Genomic DNA, 16,475 nt, shown 5'->3' on the forward strand with positions numbered 1-16,475 from the left:
CTCTTCAAACCTGGCATGCTGCCTAAAATATATTCTAATAAAAATGAGGCCCCAAAATGCACTAGGTGCTTCTTTGCTTCTGGGGCTTGTGTTTTAGTCCAAGAGCACACTAGAGCCACATGTGGGACATTTCTAAAAACGGCAGAATCTGTAAAATACATATTTAGTAGTGTTTCTCTGGTAAAACCTTCTGTGTTACAGAAAAAATTAGAATAAAATTAAATTCAGCAAGAAAAATGAAATTTGCAAATTTCACCTCCACTTTGCTTTAATTCCTGTGAAATGCCTAAAGGGTTAAAAAATACTTTCTAAATGCTGTTTTGAATACTTTGAGGGGTCTAGTTTTTAAAACAGGGAGTTTTGTGGGGTTTTCTAATACATAGGTGCCTCAAAGCCACTTCAGAGCTGAACAGGTACCTTATAAAAAAGGCTTTTGAAATGTTCTTAAAAATATGAGAAATTGCTGTTTATGTTCTAAGCCTTGTAACGTCCAAGAAAAATCAAAGAATGTTCAAAAAATGATGCCAATCTAAAGTAGAATTATGGGAAATGTGAACTAGTACCTATTTTGGGTGGTATAACCATCTGTTTTACAAGCAGATGCATTTTTTACTTTAGAAAAATTCTATTTTTTCTAAATTTTCTCTACATTTTGCAATTTTTCACTAATAAACACTGAACATATCAACAAAATTTTACAGCTAACATAAAGCCCAATGTCTCACGAGATAACAATCTCATAATCGCTTGGATAGGTTTAAGAATTCCGACGTTATTACCACATAAAGTTAAATATGTCAGATTTGAAAAATGGGCTCTGAGCCCTAAGGCCCAAACTAGGCTGCGTCCTTAAAGGAACAGTGTCATCACAAATAATTTTTTTATATGTTAAAGATGTTAGTGCTTTAATAAAAACGTTTATTTTCATTTGTGTGTTTGTGTTTTACTGTTTCTTATTTTTACACTTTTTCTTCCCTATGGGGGCTGCCATTTTTTGTTCCATTTCTGTGTGTGTCGATTAACGACACACACAGACATGGAGTACGGCAGCCACAGTCCCATAGGGACTGTGAACGGCTCCCGTCCCATTGACTGCCGTGTACGGCGTCTGTGTGGGAACTGCGCATGCGCCGCTCCCACACAGTCCTATTCGAAATTGGCGCCGTCCGGCGCCATTTTCCTGTGGACCGGAAGTCGCGGCCGGACAGTAATATTACTATTTCCGGTCGCGGCTTCCGGACTTGTGCACATGGAACAGCGGCAGCAAAGGGAGCGGACGGGCCGGAGGGAGCCGCGGCGGCAGGAGCAGGTAAGAGATTTTAATGTATGTTAGTGTTTGTGTGTGTTTACTACTGTATGTAAACCTACTACACTGTGGGTTACCTCAAAAAATGGCGACACACAGTGTAGGAGGTTAAACCTTTCAAACCCCTCGTTTATCCCGGCACTAGCCAGGATAAAGGAGGGGGGGATGCTGAGAGCTCACTAGAGCGAGGGCTTTTAACCCAATGTTACAATGCTGCAATTTTGGGAACAGCTCCATCTAGTGACCAAAAATGGGTAGTATTATAAATTAGAAATAATTTATAATATTACATGGACTCGTGCAAAAAAATAAAAAAAATTTGAACAATGTTTAATCACCCACACACTAAATGTTTAATTTTTAAAAAAAAAACATGTTTTTCTGGCAACACATTCCCTTTAAGGGGTAAAGCAACTATCAAATATATCAATGTTTTACATCTCCTGTCACTCTTTGTCCTACAGGATATAATCCAGTACATATGGCGGCACGTTCCATACACTCTGTATTGTGTACATATGATACAATGTCCTGTCACCTACCACTGGATTAAACGCGATGTCACACAAATATCGCTGTGAAAGGTCGGTTAGGTGAATTGTATACACTGTGGTAAGTTGCAGCCGCGCACATAACAATTACCAGTCACACTTATGGATTGATGTTAAAGATTTATTTAAGGTTTTTGTGGATCAAAATATATAATGGTAAAGATGATGGTAATACAAGATACAGCAAAAACTACGGAATATGTCACAGTATATACTGTAGTATCAGTAAGGGGTGGAAAATCTGGATTCCACAGACACAAGAAGAGATGACATATTGTCCTGTTCTGAATCTGGTCTTCTGGGTGATATTGATGCCCTGGTGACCACATTGATGTCTCTTCTGTGACAGATGTTGTAGAAATGTTAAGTCTCGCCTTTGGAATTCTTGTAAGATGGCGGATTCTGCCCTTGGTTGTTATTGGTGTTGATGTTCTGTTGATATCTGCTGACTTGTTCTGGGGGGAGAAGCACACAACCCTATTAAATATTGATCATTCAGGCTGCTTGATAAATATAGAGAGGGGACACATCCAGAGGAACTTACCTTTCTATCAGCATTGATGGTGGCTCCTCCGGTGACAGGGAGCGCTATTCTCGCCAGATGTACTGCGGAATTGATGTTTATGCTGCAAGACAAATATTTGCTATTAATGTTCTATAATGTGTGTTTCTTAGCAGACACAAAATCTAGAAGACTTTTTAAGGTGATTTGAGGTAAATAAATTTCTTAATTGATCCTGGGGGTCACACTAGAAACCTTGAAGATGGTTGATGCAAGCAGTGGGTCTGACCTAGAGCTGCGCTCTTCAGCATGTTACGGGAACTTTCTAATGTTCCGATGTTTTATGCCCCGGAGATTGTGACTGTTCCTTAGGAGTCCTGCAAGATGCCAAGTAATGTCTTCCATCGATAACAATGTTCCTTGTATCCATCATTTTTGCTTAGAAGCTAATGCATCATAAAATCCAGTTGTTCCATCCATTCAGATGACCGGTTCCTTTAGGAAACTCATTGTACTATACTACATACATGCTTACAGTTGGGGACGTTGTTCCCCAAAGCCCACAACCTTCATTCAGAAATGAAAAAGTGTCTGAATACAAGGAGTTGGAATTTTAAGATTGAGAATACTTATTTACACTTTAGTTAAATTAGTTGATAAAATAAATTACAGATACAGAGGAAAACCTAAGAGATGGAAGAAAATTTTCACCGCAAACATAATAGACAACTACAAAGCTCTTACCTGTAAGGACATGAACAGATGCAGCTACTTTTTTTGTCCTTTCCTCCTAATGCCCGTTACATAGATTTTACGATCAAAGCGTCCACCAGCCAAGGGGATGCTGGAATGAGAAATATATTTATGTAAGACATATGATAATTTTAGCAGGTAACCACACTTTGCTTAGTTTCACATCCTATAATCCTCCAGTACTGTCACCCAGGTGTACAGCCACCTGCCCCAAAGTGTGAGCTCTGGCTATAAGGACCATGTAGTAATGACGGCTACTGAAAGTATCATACCAACAACATGGAGGAAAACATGACTTACTCATCTGAACCAGGCCTGATCTTTACTTCAAAGATGCCAAAAACAGGTCGGTGGTCTGAGGTCTTCAAAACAGGGCAAGAGTCGTATCTCAGGACTCGAACATCTCCCTCACATTGGCTTTTAAACAACACCCTGTCCTGTAGAGGTCATGAAAATAACAAATATCATTAGTGAAATCATATTATAATATATTATTAAACTGCAAAACATCACAGACCTAAATGTTGGGCCTACTTTATTTATATTGCAGAATATTGAGACTTTATTGAATTTTAGGTTTGACTTGGTCCCACAGATTTCATTAAATAAGTATCCTTGAGCCATGCTGGGCGACCACATATTACACTGGGAAACTGTGATGACAAACTCACTACATAAAAGTAAAATGAACTGAAAGCTTTGTTCATAAGAAATTACTCTTCCAACTATAATAATAACAATTCATTACAGTGGGGGAGGGGATTCATTATATAATGGGTGCTCTGGCCCATGGATTCTATTGTCTCTCAAGCTCTGTAGACCTGGAAATAAGATCTCTTACCGTATATGATGGAATTCTCTGCTTTGCTGATGTATCATAGGTGTCCGTGCCAATGTCAAACTTATATGTAGGAAGGAAATCAATGGTGTGCTCCTTGAACCCTAGAAATATGGACCCTTAAGTTAAAAGAAAAAAAAGTTGTCAGTATTAAAAAAAAAAAGGAGCAATTGATAATTTTAGCACTATATCAGAATTTGGGGAACATATCAACCATCATGTCAGTGATTTGTATTAATCTGTGGAAGTGGTTGTGGTATTAAAGGGGTTTTCCAACTTCTGACAACTGATGACATACTCACCAGATAGGTCATCAGTACATGATCTGTGGTGGTCCGACACCCGGACCCTGCACTAATCAGCTGGTCCGGTGCCTTTGAGCACCGGACGTACATGCCGGATGCAGTTGGCGCCGGCCACGGAATTGCAGCCGAGCTGCAGTACTGCAACTCTGCTCCTATTCAAGTGAATAGGAGGCAGACCTACAGTTATGCATTATTGCAGCTATGCTATGTACGGAGCCAACTGCTTCCAGCTCCGTACATAGCATTGTGTGCCATAACATCCGGTGCCCGCAGGCCACTGGAGCAGCTTAACGGTGCAGTGTCCAGGTGTCGGACCCGCACCGATGATATACTGATGACCTATCCGGTGGATAGGTCATCAGTTGTCAGAAGGTGGAGAACCACTTTAATGAAGGTTGAGGAGTGATAGACATGTATCTACTAGTAAATATACCATTGTTCTTGGCTTCATTCAGATGGTCGTGTTTGAGGAGACTGGACATATCTTTTCCTTCGATCTTCTGCAGAAGAGATTCCACATTTTTTCTGTCCTCTTTAAGTTGAAAATTGAGGTCTCCAAACCAAAACACCCGATCAAAGTGGCTGGTGACGTCCACTGTAGAATAAAAAAAAAAATTATAGCACATGACTGCTTTAGACTCAACGGAGACAAATAGAAAAGGATCCATAGGTTCAACCACATAAGTAATACTCACAGGCATTGGAGTTGATTCTTTCCGGAATAATTTGAGGCAGACGGAGACCCTCAGTGATGGTTTTATAGTCCTGGATCCTCTTGTTGACTGCCCCAACTGCCAACAAAAAAATACATATTAGCAGTGGCGGCCATGATCATATGGGCGGCCCGAACCGCATATTATTTTCAAAAAAACACATTGCAGCGCGCCACCGCTGCTAATGGAGAGGAGGGGTGGGTGTGAGGGATTATACGGCCGCACCATCCGTCCTGCTGCCTCTCTGAGGGGGAGGCGGCGCAACTGAAACCAGCCGCCGCCACCCCCTCCTGCACTAATTGTACCTGCGTGTATCTGTATTACTGGCCACTCACAACATAGAATGAGATTGATAGATTAGAAAAAGTTTGATCAAACAGGAACAAACCTTTTATTTTTACCAAAACATTATTAGTACAGATCTCTTCATATCATCCCATATATTTCAGTTAATTATCAAATAGCAGCAATTTTATACAAAGTAAAACTGTACATGGTCATATATTAATATTGGAAATACTTACATCTCAGATGTGAATTAATAAAAAGGAAAGATGTTCCAAAGACGGTGAAGGCAACACCCAAGGCTCCTTTAGTTTTCACATGGTGGAATAGCCTGGTTGTTACATGGGTGTGCTCTACCTCTGTATAAGAAATGAAACACAAAAAGACGGGTCAGTGGTTAAGAGTACTACATGCAACAATGGAATAGAAATTATTTCCAATTAAACTATGGAAATATTACTAGAACATAATTTCATACTTTGTAACTGTGGTGTGAACTTTTAGATCTCCAATACTCAGAAGTCAAGAATCTGAGAGCCAAGCTCTTAGGCATCTAATTCTAATAACTAAATAAGATGTTCCAGCTAATGACTACATTCAAGACTTCTTATGTAGACGTAGGAATGTGAATCTTACCTGAGCAGAACCAGATTAGTTCCCGTCGAACAAAGATGGTGAGATACAGGACTCCGAGCCCGGAAGAGTGGTATAATACATAGTGTGGTCCAAGGGTCTCCTGTAATTTTATCTCCCATTCCCGTCTACAAGAAGACACAATTTCAGATTTACATATTAATAAATGACACAAGATTAAGGTACTCAACTCATCTGTATCAACACTGCATATAATAACCTCTGGGGATAAATTTTGAAAATTAAGGAGTGATAATACAATAAGTAGAGCATTGAGAGAGAATTTGTATCAGCCGCCCTGCTGTCCATCTGCAGTCATAGGCTGGTGTAAGACAACCTGAGAAGACTTACCTGTTTGGACATCCTTCCTGAACGCCAATAACATAAATGTCTTTCGTATCATCTGATGGTAACAGCAGATCCTCCAGATTTTGCGGGTAATCCTGTTCAAAATATACAAACATTAATATTGTATACAAAGAGTGCCAACTAAACTGACATAGGGTAGAATATAACCTGTCTATGTGATATTCAACTACAAACTAAAGAGACTTGGTGACTGGCCCATTTCATCCAACTTGAGCTCGGGCACACTGAAGGGTCACAATAAATATTGTACATTACTTCTCACCTTTCCCTCCATATTCCAGGTGGCAACATATAGTCTCAACCGTCTATCTGGGAAATAGCGATCCAGTTCTTTAGCGCCGATCACAGCGCTGCTGCCCACGTTTCTGTGAAGATATGGGGAGAATTAAAGATCTAGTGACTGTTATACCACAGCTCTGGATATCTGAGCAATGTATGAGAATTATTAGTTACATACCTTTTACGGATATTTTTGGAGCGCAGGCGGGTCAGCAGGCTGAATGCGCTCTTCTTGGTGTTCTTTGACGTAATGTCACAATATTTGCTGTGACTAAGATCGCTGGATTTTTCATCTGCCATATCTTTGATGACAGAAAACTTCTGGAGCGAGATATTAGGCTCCTCCATAGTTGGTATGTCTCCCATCAGATTTCCTTTATCAGGAATTTGGGAGACATGATATTTCTTAGATTTTTTCCAAAAGGGCATGGTTGTTTAATGCCCGGGTGCAAAACTGCACCAATGTCCTTCGTAGAAAACCAGGAGACAGTCAAGATAGAATTTGACTAATCGCCACTAGTTCTCCGAAAATAGGACAAATCGCTAACCGTATAAGCAACACAGTAAGTAACACAGTGTCAATCCAACAGCAAGACCTAGAAAGACCAGAAAACGATAAGGGGGTCATTACTTGTGATGAAACTAGCTGGAAAAATTAGTTATTAAATGGGGTATTCCTATAACAGAATATTGTCAATCATAAGTGTCAGAAGATCACATGACTTGGGGTCTTGGACCTGGGACCCCCTGTTGATAACATTGTATTAGGTTTGGAAGCTGAAACAATGTATTGGTTGTTAAATTGACCATATGGCATTTTAAAGGGTTGAATTTTTTTTTTTATTAATTGATAACCAGAATTTAGAAACTAAGTAATTGGAGTTAGTAATAAATACTTTTTATTGTTATCTTTTTTTATTGTTATTATTATTATTATTATTATTATTATTATTATTATATACATAATTATTCATTTCAATTGTTAATAAGGACACGTTTCCAGGGGATTACCACTATCCTTCTACAATTTAGTCTGACGAATGCTATTAGGCTGTTTATTCCTGGACTTACTAATATTTTATTACTAAAAAAAACAAAAAAAACAATACTCCTTATAATCATTTATTTATGTACACGATTCAAACATCAAATAGTTTAAATCTTGTAATAAAACCAATACTACCATAGACGCAGTAAGAAACACGGCTATCTAGACTCATCTCAAGACATCACAATAGCAGCACCTGATGTAGGTTGGTTGCATAGCCATACCAGCTAATATTCAGGATTGACCTGATATATAAATAGTATAGTCTACAGACAGAAAACCTAAAATTCATAAATATGAATTCCCTTATAAACATTTATTATGAGAATTACTGGTGTTATAAACTGGAGGGTGTGATAATAAGTTCCCAGAGATTCACATTCTTTGCTTTGTGGTTGCTTTATGAATCTACCAGCAGAATACAGACACCAATTTCTGTCTGCAATCTGCATTCTGTCTATGGAGCAGATGTGACAGGCCACAATATTGCTATTTAAGCAATTTCCTAGTGTATAAGTATGCCAAATAAAAAACAAAAATAACACGACAAACACTAGAATTACATGTAAGAATCCAATATATTTATAAAGAGACTGATAGATGAGACTCTTCTAGAGACGTAGCAATGATAAAGTACTTACCGGTCACATCCACCTGATAAATGACAGCCCTCTGGCCAGCACTATACTTTATACCTAAGCTCGGTGACATCACAATAGATATACACTCGGTACACTACAGTATATGGGCAAAAGTATGTGGACACCAATGGTTGAGACACTGATGTTGGGTAAAAAGGTCTGGCTCGCAATTGCCTTTCCAATTCACTCCTAAGGTTTTGTTGGGATTGAGGTCCGGGTTCTGTGCAGATACGCAAGTTCCTCCACATCGAACTTGTCAAACCATGTCTTTAGGACCCTCTTTGTGCACAGGGGCACAGTCATACTAGGACAGGAAAGGGTCTTACCCAAACTATTACCACAAAGTTGGAAGCATACAATTGTTTAAATAGTCTTATTAACCCCTACTGGAAAAATGGGGATTTAATCCAACCCCTTATAAACAATCCAGACCATTATACAAACTTCACTCCATTTTATAATAGGCACTATACAGTCCAGTAGGTAGCATTCTCCGGGCAGGCACAAAACGCAAATTTGTCCATTAGATTGCCAGATAGTGAACCGTGATTTATTACTCAACACAACATGTTTCCCCTGCTCCAAAATTCAATGGCGATGTGTTTTACACCCATCCAGCTGATTCTTGGCTCAATAATTAGGAGAGGTGTCCAAATACTATTGGCCATATAGTGTAGGTGGATTACCTAACTACACTCGTTATAACTTACAGATCTTAATATGGCATTTTCAATGGCTTTTACATGTTTTTTTTATATTACTTGATCAAAATTCTGAATGTTATTACATTGTGTTAATGTGTTCATTTATGGAATTATTTTTAGGGAATTTACACTAATATAAGGACTTACTACATAACAGTCCCCTAATATGACCATACTGTAATTTCTCCTTTACAATCGAGAGACAAAATAAGTTCTCAGGGCTGCAGGGAACCAAAATGATGTGCTGTTACCCTGCAAATCTATTATCGGCTGAATGTAGGCTGCCATTTCTTACAGCCTGTGTTCTTTCTATGATATTTAAGCAATTCAATTGTATAATGAAACAAAAAAAGATATTACAACCACTATTAAACCATATCTTGAAGACATGGATTCAATGTTCCTAATATAATGGATCGATCAGAGTCAGGTACAGATAGAGAAATGATAGAGAACTTACCGGTCACATCCAACTGAGTGACAGCTCTGTGACCAGCATCATTGCATATACCCAAGCTCTATGACATCACAATAGATGCTTTTATGACCTCACCCATAATTTGCATATTTCAAGTATAGATTTACCATCATTAATAGTGGTGACATCACAATAGATATACCCGGTGTGAGCTGCTTTTATGACCACACACATAATTTGCATATTTCAATATGGATTCACCATTATTTTTAATGGTTGATTGTTATTTATATTTTTAATGCAGTTTCTATATTCATAATGTTTCCGTGGACAGACTCTTACCCAGTACTGGCAAGAAAGGAGATCAGGGATAGAATTAAAACCCATAATAAATTGTAAAAGTCAGAGATTTGGTTCAGTCTTGGTGCATGGAACTTGTAATGTTCATCTCTCACAGTTGGTTTAGTGTGTGTCTAGTTATTACAATCTGTACGGATCTGCAGCTGCTGAACATCTGATAGATAATAATTTCTGTCTGTGTGACATTGAGGAAACAATTAATATTATATTAAAATACATAATCTTTGTAATAAATATGACTAAAAACCTGAAGACCCTCATAAGGTGCTGGGGCTCTGCACCAGTAAGAACATCCTACATGCTGCATCTCCTGTGCTCAGCTCTCGAGGGAATAAAGAGGTGGTAAGAATCGATCTATTCATCCTGAGAGGAGACGGTCAGACCTGATGTGAACGTATTCAGCATAAATAGCTCAGAGATAACTGCACATAATCTCTGCCAGTTGCTCTCCTGTTCTAAAAAGTAGATCTGTGGCACCAGAAGGCGGATAACTTCGGGAACCAACTAAGTTGGAATAGTATATAGATCATAGGCCTCCCAGAGGGGGTAGAAGACCAACACCCAGATGTAGTCATGAAAAATGGCTGCATGATCATTTTATGGATACCACATTCTCTGCAGCATTTGAAGTCAAGAGGACCAAAGAATTCCTGCCTGGTCCTTTAATCCGGGTCACTCCTAAAACCATTGCTGGCCCATTAGATAAACTGTAAAGACAGGGAGCGACATCAAGAAATGCTTAAGTGATTTACAAATGTCTCATGTCCTCATCATCCAATGGTTGCCAGTGAACATCATGTAACTACAGTATGTATGAAACCCATTAATACCTGAGAAATCCACAGCATGTAAAAGGTTCAATGAGTTTGTTTTATTAGTCATTAAATAAGTGAATAATTTGTCATAATAATGTTTATCGGGCATACATGTTTCTATATTTCTCAGGTTAGCGGTGTTATATGGGATCCCAGAAATGCAGCAATTATCTTTTTAAGCCAAGCTTCGTTTTTCTGATAGAGAGTTTATTCCCTGCTTCCCTATACACAGCTTTATTGAAATAATACAATTCTGGGTGCCTGCAGGTACAACTAGGGGCAGCTTTCTGTATATGGATTTACTGCATGTTGCATTGCACTAAGTGGAAGTTATATAAATTTATATACAACAAACGGTACACAGTGACAGCTGCAGAAAGCAGGAATTTTATTATTCAAAGGGGTTATCTGGGTTTTTAAAACTAATGGCCTATACTTAGGATAGGCTGTCAATATTAGAGCAGTGTGGGTTCGACTCTTGTCACCCTCTCCGATCAGCTATTTTAAGGGTCTGCAACCCTTGTATGAGAGCTGCAGCCTCTTCATTGTTTTCATGGTTTACCTTCTTGTTCGTACTTGCACGTGCTGTTACATTTCTAGCGGCTGTGCACGGTGTTGCACCCCTGTCCCATTAAAATTAAGGGGTCTTGTTAGGAATTGGATTATAAAAGTGGTAAGGTTTGGAATCTTAATTTAGAGTCCTGTTTAAATTCTGAATTTATATAGGGGTCTGGTCTGGGGTATGAATACATTTTGGTGTTTGGTCTGGGGTCTGAGTTTATTCTTGTTACTTAAAATGCTGGGAATGGCTGCAGAAGCAATCAGCCAAATATAGTCTGGGCAGCAGACTGCATTTATTATGGAAAGTCGTCATAACAATCTTGGCTGGAAAGGGAAGAAAAGAAAAGAGAACGTCTACAATCAGCGAAGACGTCAGCTGTGAGTCACTGGATTTAATGAGGACATGTCAATTCTCCAAACATGTCTATTTTAGCAAATGTTTGAATGCTTTTACCCATCCAAGCGATTGTGAGATTCTTCTCTTGTGACACATTGGACTTTGTTACTGGTAAAACTTGGTAGATACATTCAGTATTTATTTGTGAAAAACACACAAATTTTGCGAAAAATTTGCATTTTTACAAATTTCTATGTATCTGTTTGTAATACATATGGTTATACCACACAGAATAGTTACTAATTAACATTTCCCATATCTCTATTTTAGATTGGCATAGTTTTTTGAACATCCTTTTATTTTTCTAGGATGTTACAAGGCTTAGAACTTTAGCAGACATTTCTCACACAAATTTCAAAAGGCTATTTTTACAGGGACCAGTTCAGTTCTGAAGTGGCTTTGAGGGGTCCATACAATACAAACCCCCATAAAGCACCCCATTTTAAAAACAGTACCCCTCAAAGTATTCAAAACAGCATTTAGAGAGTTTCTTAACTCTACAGACGTTTCACAAGAATTAGAGCAACGTAGGTGTGAAATTTACAAATTTCAGGTTTTTTTGCAGAAATTTATTTTTAATCCTTTTTTCTCTGTAACACAGAAGGTTTTACGAGATAAACACAACTTAATATTTCTTGCCCAGATTCTGCAGTTTTTAGTGTGCTAATTTACTGAAGCACAGTCCTGAGAAGCAATGTAGTGCCTAGAGGATCTTGGGGCCTTCTTTTTATTAGATTATATTTTAGGCACCATGTCAGGCTTGAAGAGGTGCGATGCCAAAACAAAGGAAACACCCCAAAAAAGTCCCCATTTTGGAACCTAAACCCAACAAGGAATTCATCTCGGCATATAGTGAGCTTTTTGACCCCACAGATTTTATTAGAATTTGGATGTGAAAATAAAAAATGCATATTATTTTCCAATAAGATGTTGTTTCGCTAAAAAGAAAATCAATTTCCACAAGGAATAAAGAAGAAAAAGCCACCAACATTTGTAAAGAAACTTCTCCAGAGTATGGAAATACCCCATATGTCGTCATAAACTGCAGTTTGGGCACATGGCAGGGCTCAGAAGGGAAGGAGCGCCATTTGGCTTTTGGAGTGCAGATTTTGCTGGATTGTTTTCTTGATACCATGTTGCTTTTCCAAAGCCCCTGTGGGACCAAAACTTTGGAAACTTCCCAAAAAAGACTCCATTTTGGAAGCTATACCCCTTGAGGAATTTATCTAGGGAAGTAGTGAGCATTTTGACCCCAGAGAATTTTCATAGATTTTATTAGAATTGGGCAGTGAAAATAAACATTTACATTTTTTCCAACAAGACTTAGATTTAGCGCAACATTTTTATTTTCTTAACAAAAAATGGAGAAAAAACACCACAACATTTGTAAATCAAGTTCTCCCGAATATGGCAATACCTCATATGTAGTAATAAACTGCTGTTTGGGCACATGGTAGGGCTCAGAAGTGAAGGAGCGCCATTTGGCTTTTGGAGTGCAGATATTGCTGGATTGGTTTCTGGGCGCTATGTCGCATTTGCAAAGCCTCTGTGGTACCAAAACAGTGGAAACCCACCAAAAGTGACCTCATTTTGGAAATAACACCCCTAAAGTTATTCACCTAGTGATGTAGTCAGCATGTTAGCCCCGCAGGTGTTTTCCAGAAATTAGTGTACACTCAATGTTGCAGAGTGAAAATTGCAATTTTTCCATAGATATGCCAATATGTGGTACCCAGCTTTTGCCACCATGAAAAGACAGCTCTCTAACTATTATACTGTGATTCCCAGATTTAGGCCTTATTTACACGAGCGTGTGCATTTTGCGCGCGCAAAAAACGCAGTAAATGAGAGGCCAGCCTACAAAAAGGCAGGTTGGCCAAACCCCTGCTTGCTGGGTGAACAGGTTGTCAGCCTTATTTCATCCTCTGCCAAAACCAGTGTTTGTTTAAAATGTTGACAAGTGTCTTGGCTTGCAAGCAACATTTATGGCTTCTCCGTCGCTGGCACGTGTGCTGCTCGCGTGGATAAGTTTGCGACGATTTGGCGAACGGCGACCCATGCTGCAGCACCTGCCGCGTAGAAGAAGTAGGATTTGGGTTCATCTACTTGTGGCCCAATGTACCTCCAAAGGGCACTTTCATACACTATATGAGGACTTATGTCGTCACCCTGAGAAATTTTGTGCGTTTTGCCGGATGTCTGTGTCCACCTTTGATATGCTGCTTGCGCAGATTCGCACTGGAATCACCTACCAGAATACCAACATGCGGTGCTGCATTTCCCCTGAGGAACGAATGCTTGTGACCTTGAGGTATGTCTGCTACTGCAATTAGTTCTTAGAGGACGCTGTATGCTTTACAAGTCCGCCATAACATGTGTTCTTTATTGTTTCTGTTTTATCTTGCATTTAGATTTCTGGCTACAGGCAATAGTTACCATTCTTTACATTTTGAATTTCTTTTGGCAGTGACCACCATTTCCTTCATTGTGACATCCACCTGTGTTGTGCTGTGGCAGAGATTAAAGACCACGGTCATGCCTCAGCCCACGACAGAACAGTGGCTTCGAATTTCTGACGCATTTATTAGTGCAACACAATTTCCGAATTGTATTGGTGCCCTAGACGGGAAGCACATTTGTGTGAAGAAGCCCCCACGCAGTGGCTCCCGATACAACAGGGTGGGCCATTTATATTTTTACACCTAAATAAAATGGGAATGGTTGGTGATATTAACTTCCTGTTTGTGGCACATTAGTATATGGGAGGGGAGAATCTTTTCAAGCTGGGTGTTGAACATGGCGGCCATTTTGAAGTTGGCCATTTTGTATCCAACTTTAGTTTTTTCAATGGGAAGAAGGTCATGTGACACATCAAACTTATCGAGAATTTCACAAGAAAAACAATGGTGTGCTTGGTTTTAACGTTACTTTATTCTTTCATGAGTTATTTACACGTTTCTGACCACTTATAAAATGTGTTCAAAGTGTTGCCCATTGTGTTGGATTGTCAATGCAACCCTCTTCTCCCACTCTTCACACACTGATAGCAACACCGCAGAAGAAATACTAGCTCAGGCTTCCAGTATCCGTAGTTTCAGTTGCTGCACATCTCGTATCTTCACAGCATAGACAATTGCCTTCAGATGACCCCAAAGATAAAAGTCTAAGGGGGTCAGATCGGGAGGCATTTCTTCTGCGGTGTTGCTATCAGTGTGTGAAGAGTGGAAGAAGAGGGTTGCATTGACAATCCAACACAATGGGCAGCACTTTGAACACATTTTATAAGTGGTCAGAAACTTGTAAATAACTCATGGAAGAATAAAGTAACGTTAAAACCAAGCACACCATTGTTTTTCTTGTGAAATTCTCGATAAGCTTGATGTGTCACATGACCCTCTTCAAATTGAAAAAACTAAAGTTGGTTACAAAATGGCCGACTTCAAAATGTCCGCCATGGTCAACACCCAGCTTGAAAAGTTTCCCCCCTCCCATATACTAATGTGCCACAAACAGGAAGTTAATATCACCAACCATTCCCATTTTATTTAGGTGTATCCATATAAATGGCCCACCCTGTATAACTACAAGAAGTTTTTTTCGATCGTGTTGTTGGTCTTGGCGGACAGTAATTATTGTTTCACGATTGTAGACATTGGCTAGTATGGAAGCTCTGCTGATGCCCGCATATTTCGTTCGTCCAGATTGGGTAAACGACTTGTGAATAATCAACTGGCGGTACCCGAACCTACCATCCTCCCTGGCTCCATCAGACCACCAATGCCATATGTCATAGTTGCGAATGAGGGTTTTGCCCTGACAAGGCAAGTAATGCGGCCATTTGCAGGAAGGGGCTTGGATGAGCGTCGACGCATGTTCAATTACCGCTTATGCTGAGCTCGAAGATGTGTGGAATGCGCCTTTGGCATTATGTCTAACAGGTGGCGGGTGTTTCTGTCTACAATGCAAATGTCACCGCAGAATGTGACACGTGTCATCCAAGTGTGTGTAGTTCTGCATAACTTCTGCCGCATTCATGATGCAACTTTTGATGCCAAATATATACTAACAAATGCACCCACCAGCAACACTGTGCCGGCAATTCCACTAGGGAGATCTCTCACATCTGGACTCCGAGTGCGCAAAAGTTTTGCAGCATATTTTGAGAGCCCATCAGGAGCCGCACCATGGGTGCGCGATGGCATTTAAAGGGTGGCATAGTTCTTAGTTTATTGTTTCCACAGGTCCGAAGTGGCCAGTGTTTCTTGTTTTATGTTAGGGGCTTGTAGTATTAGGGACTCGCAATACATGAGGACCCTTGACGTGGGTTGCGAGCTTACATCTGTTGTGGTTTGTACTTGCCATTTGACAGTCCTGAAAATGATTGGATGAGAATCAATTTTGTTCGTCAAAATTAAGTTCTCCTCCAATCCCGACTGTCCTTTGTGTGGCTATTGGGAAATCACAGCACAAGAAGAATGGCAAACCCCTACAGATGAACTAATACCTCATTGAACGCGTGCCCTTCTTTTGGGGCCAGGTCAACAGTGTGTGAGTGTACAGTAATATACAGTTAGGTAGTCCACACGCAATTGCAACTTTTAAACACCTTCGTTTTTATGTTGAATGCACACCCAAAACGTGGTGCAAAATAACAAAACACAAATAAGTAAAGGATGGCACCAACATGGTGCAAAACACATATGACCAAACAATGCAGGCCTACAAACAGAAACCTTAGTCGGATCATCCCACAGCCACTTTCACAAGTTGTGGTATTGATGGTCCGGGGAACTATACGCGGGCATTTCAGCACCACTATGCTGGCCATGGAGCTGCTGAGGATGTTCGTCTACAGCATAGTGGTGCTGATGATGTGCTTGGTAGCTGGGTCCAGGGAAAGGCGGAGCATAGGTTTCAGGACCTCTGCTGTTTTGAGCAAAATGGCGCTCACGGGCAGGAAGAGGACCAGGGGAAAATCGGGCAGGCACTGATCTATA

At 39.8% G+C, this 16,475-nt stretch overlaps 1 protein-coding gene across 2 annotated transcripts; it reads right to left on the reverse strand.

Moving 5' to 3' along the window:
- Window positions 1-1,970: 1,970 nt before the first annotated feature.
- Window positions 1,971-7,242, reverse strand: LOC142741465 (phosphatidylinositol polyphosphate 5-phosphatase type IV-like). Of its 2 annotated transcripts, XR_012881154.1 has the most exons (12): window positions 6,713-7,242; window positions 6,518-6,620; window positions 6,238-6,329; window positions 5,890-6,014; window positions 5,493-5,612; window positions 4,951-5,046; window positions 4,689-4,850; window positions 3,954-4,069; window positions 3,413-3,549; window positions 3,104-3,203; window positions 2,402-2,483; window positions 1,971-2,312 (listed from the first exon to the last, which is right to left on the reverse strand). XR_012881154.1 is itself a non-coding variant. In XM_075850837.1 (11 exons), the coding sequence occupies exons 1-10, from the start codon at window positions 6,961-6,963 to the stop codon at window positions 3,128-3,130; spliced, it is 1,278 nt and encodes a 425-aa protein (XP_075706952.1). In that variant the 5' UTR covers window positions 6,964-7,242; the 3' UTR covers window positions 2,518-2,736; window positions 3,104-3,127. The 2 variants fall into 2 exon arrangements, 1 of the variants encoding a protein (XP_075706952.1); XM_075850837.1 differs by lacking the exons at window positions 1,971-2,312; window positions 2,402-2,483 and adding an exon at window positions 2,518-2,736.
- Window positions 7,243-16,475: the final 9,233 nt, after the last annotated feature.

Source organism: Rhinoderma darwinii, chromosome 2 (genome assembly GCF_050947455.1).
Source record: "Rhinoderma darwinii isolate aRhiDar2 chromosome 2, aRhiDar2.hap1, whole genome shotgun sequence".
Taxonomy (NCBI): Eukaryota; Metazoa; Chordata; class Amphibia; order Anura; family Rhinodermatidae; genus Rhinoderma; species Rhinoderma darwinii.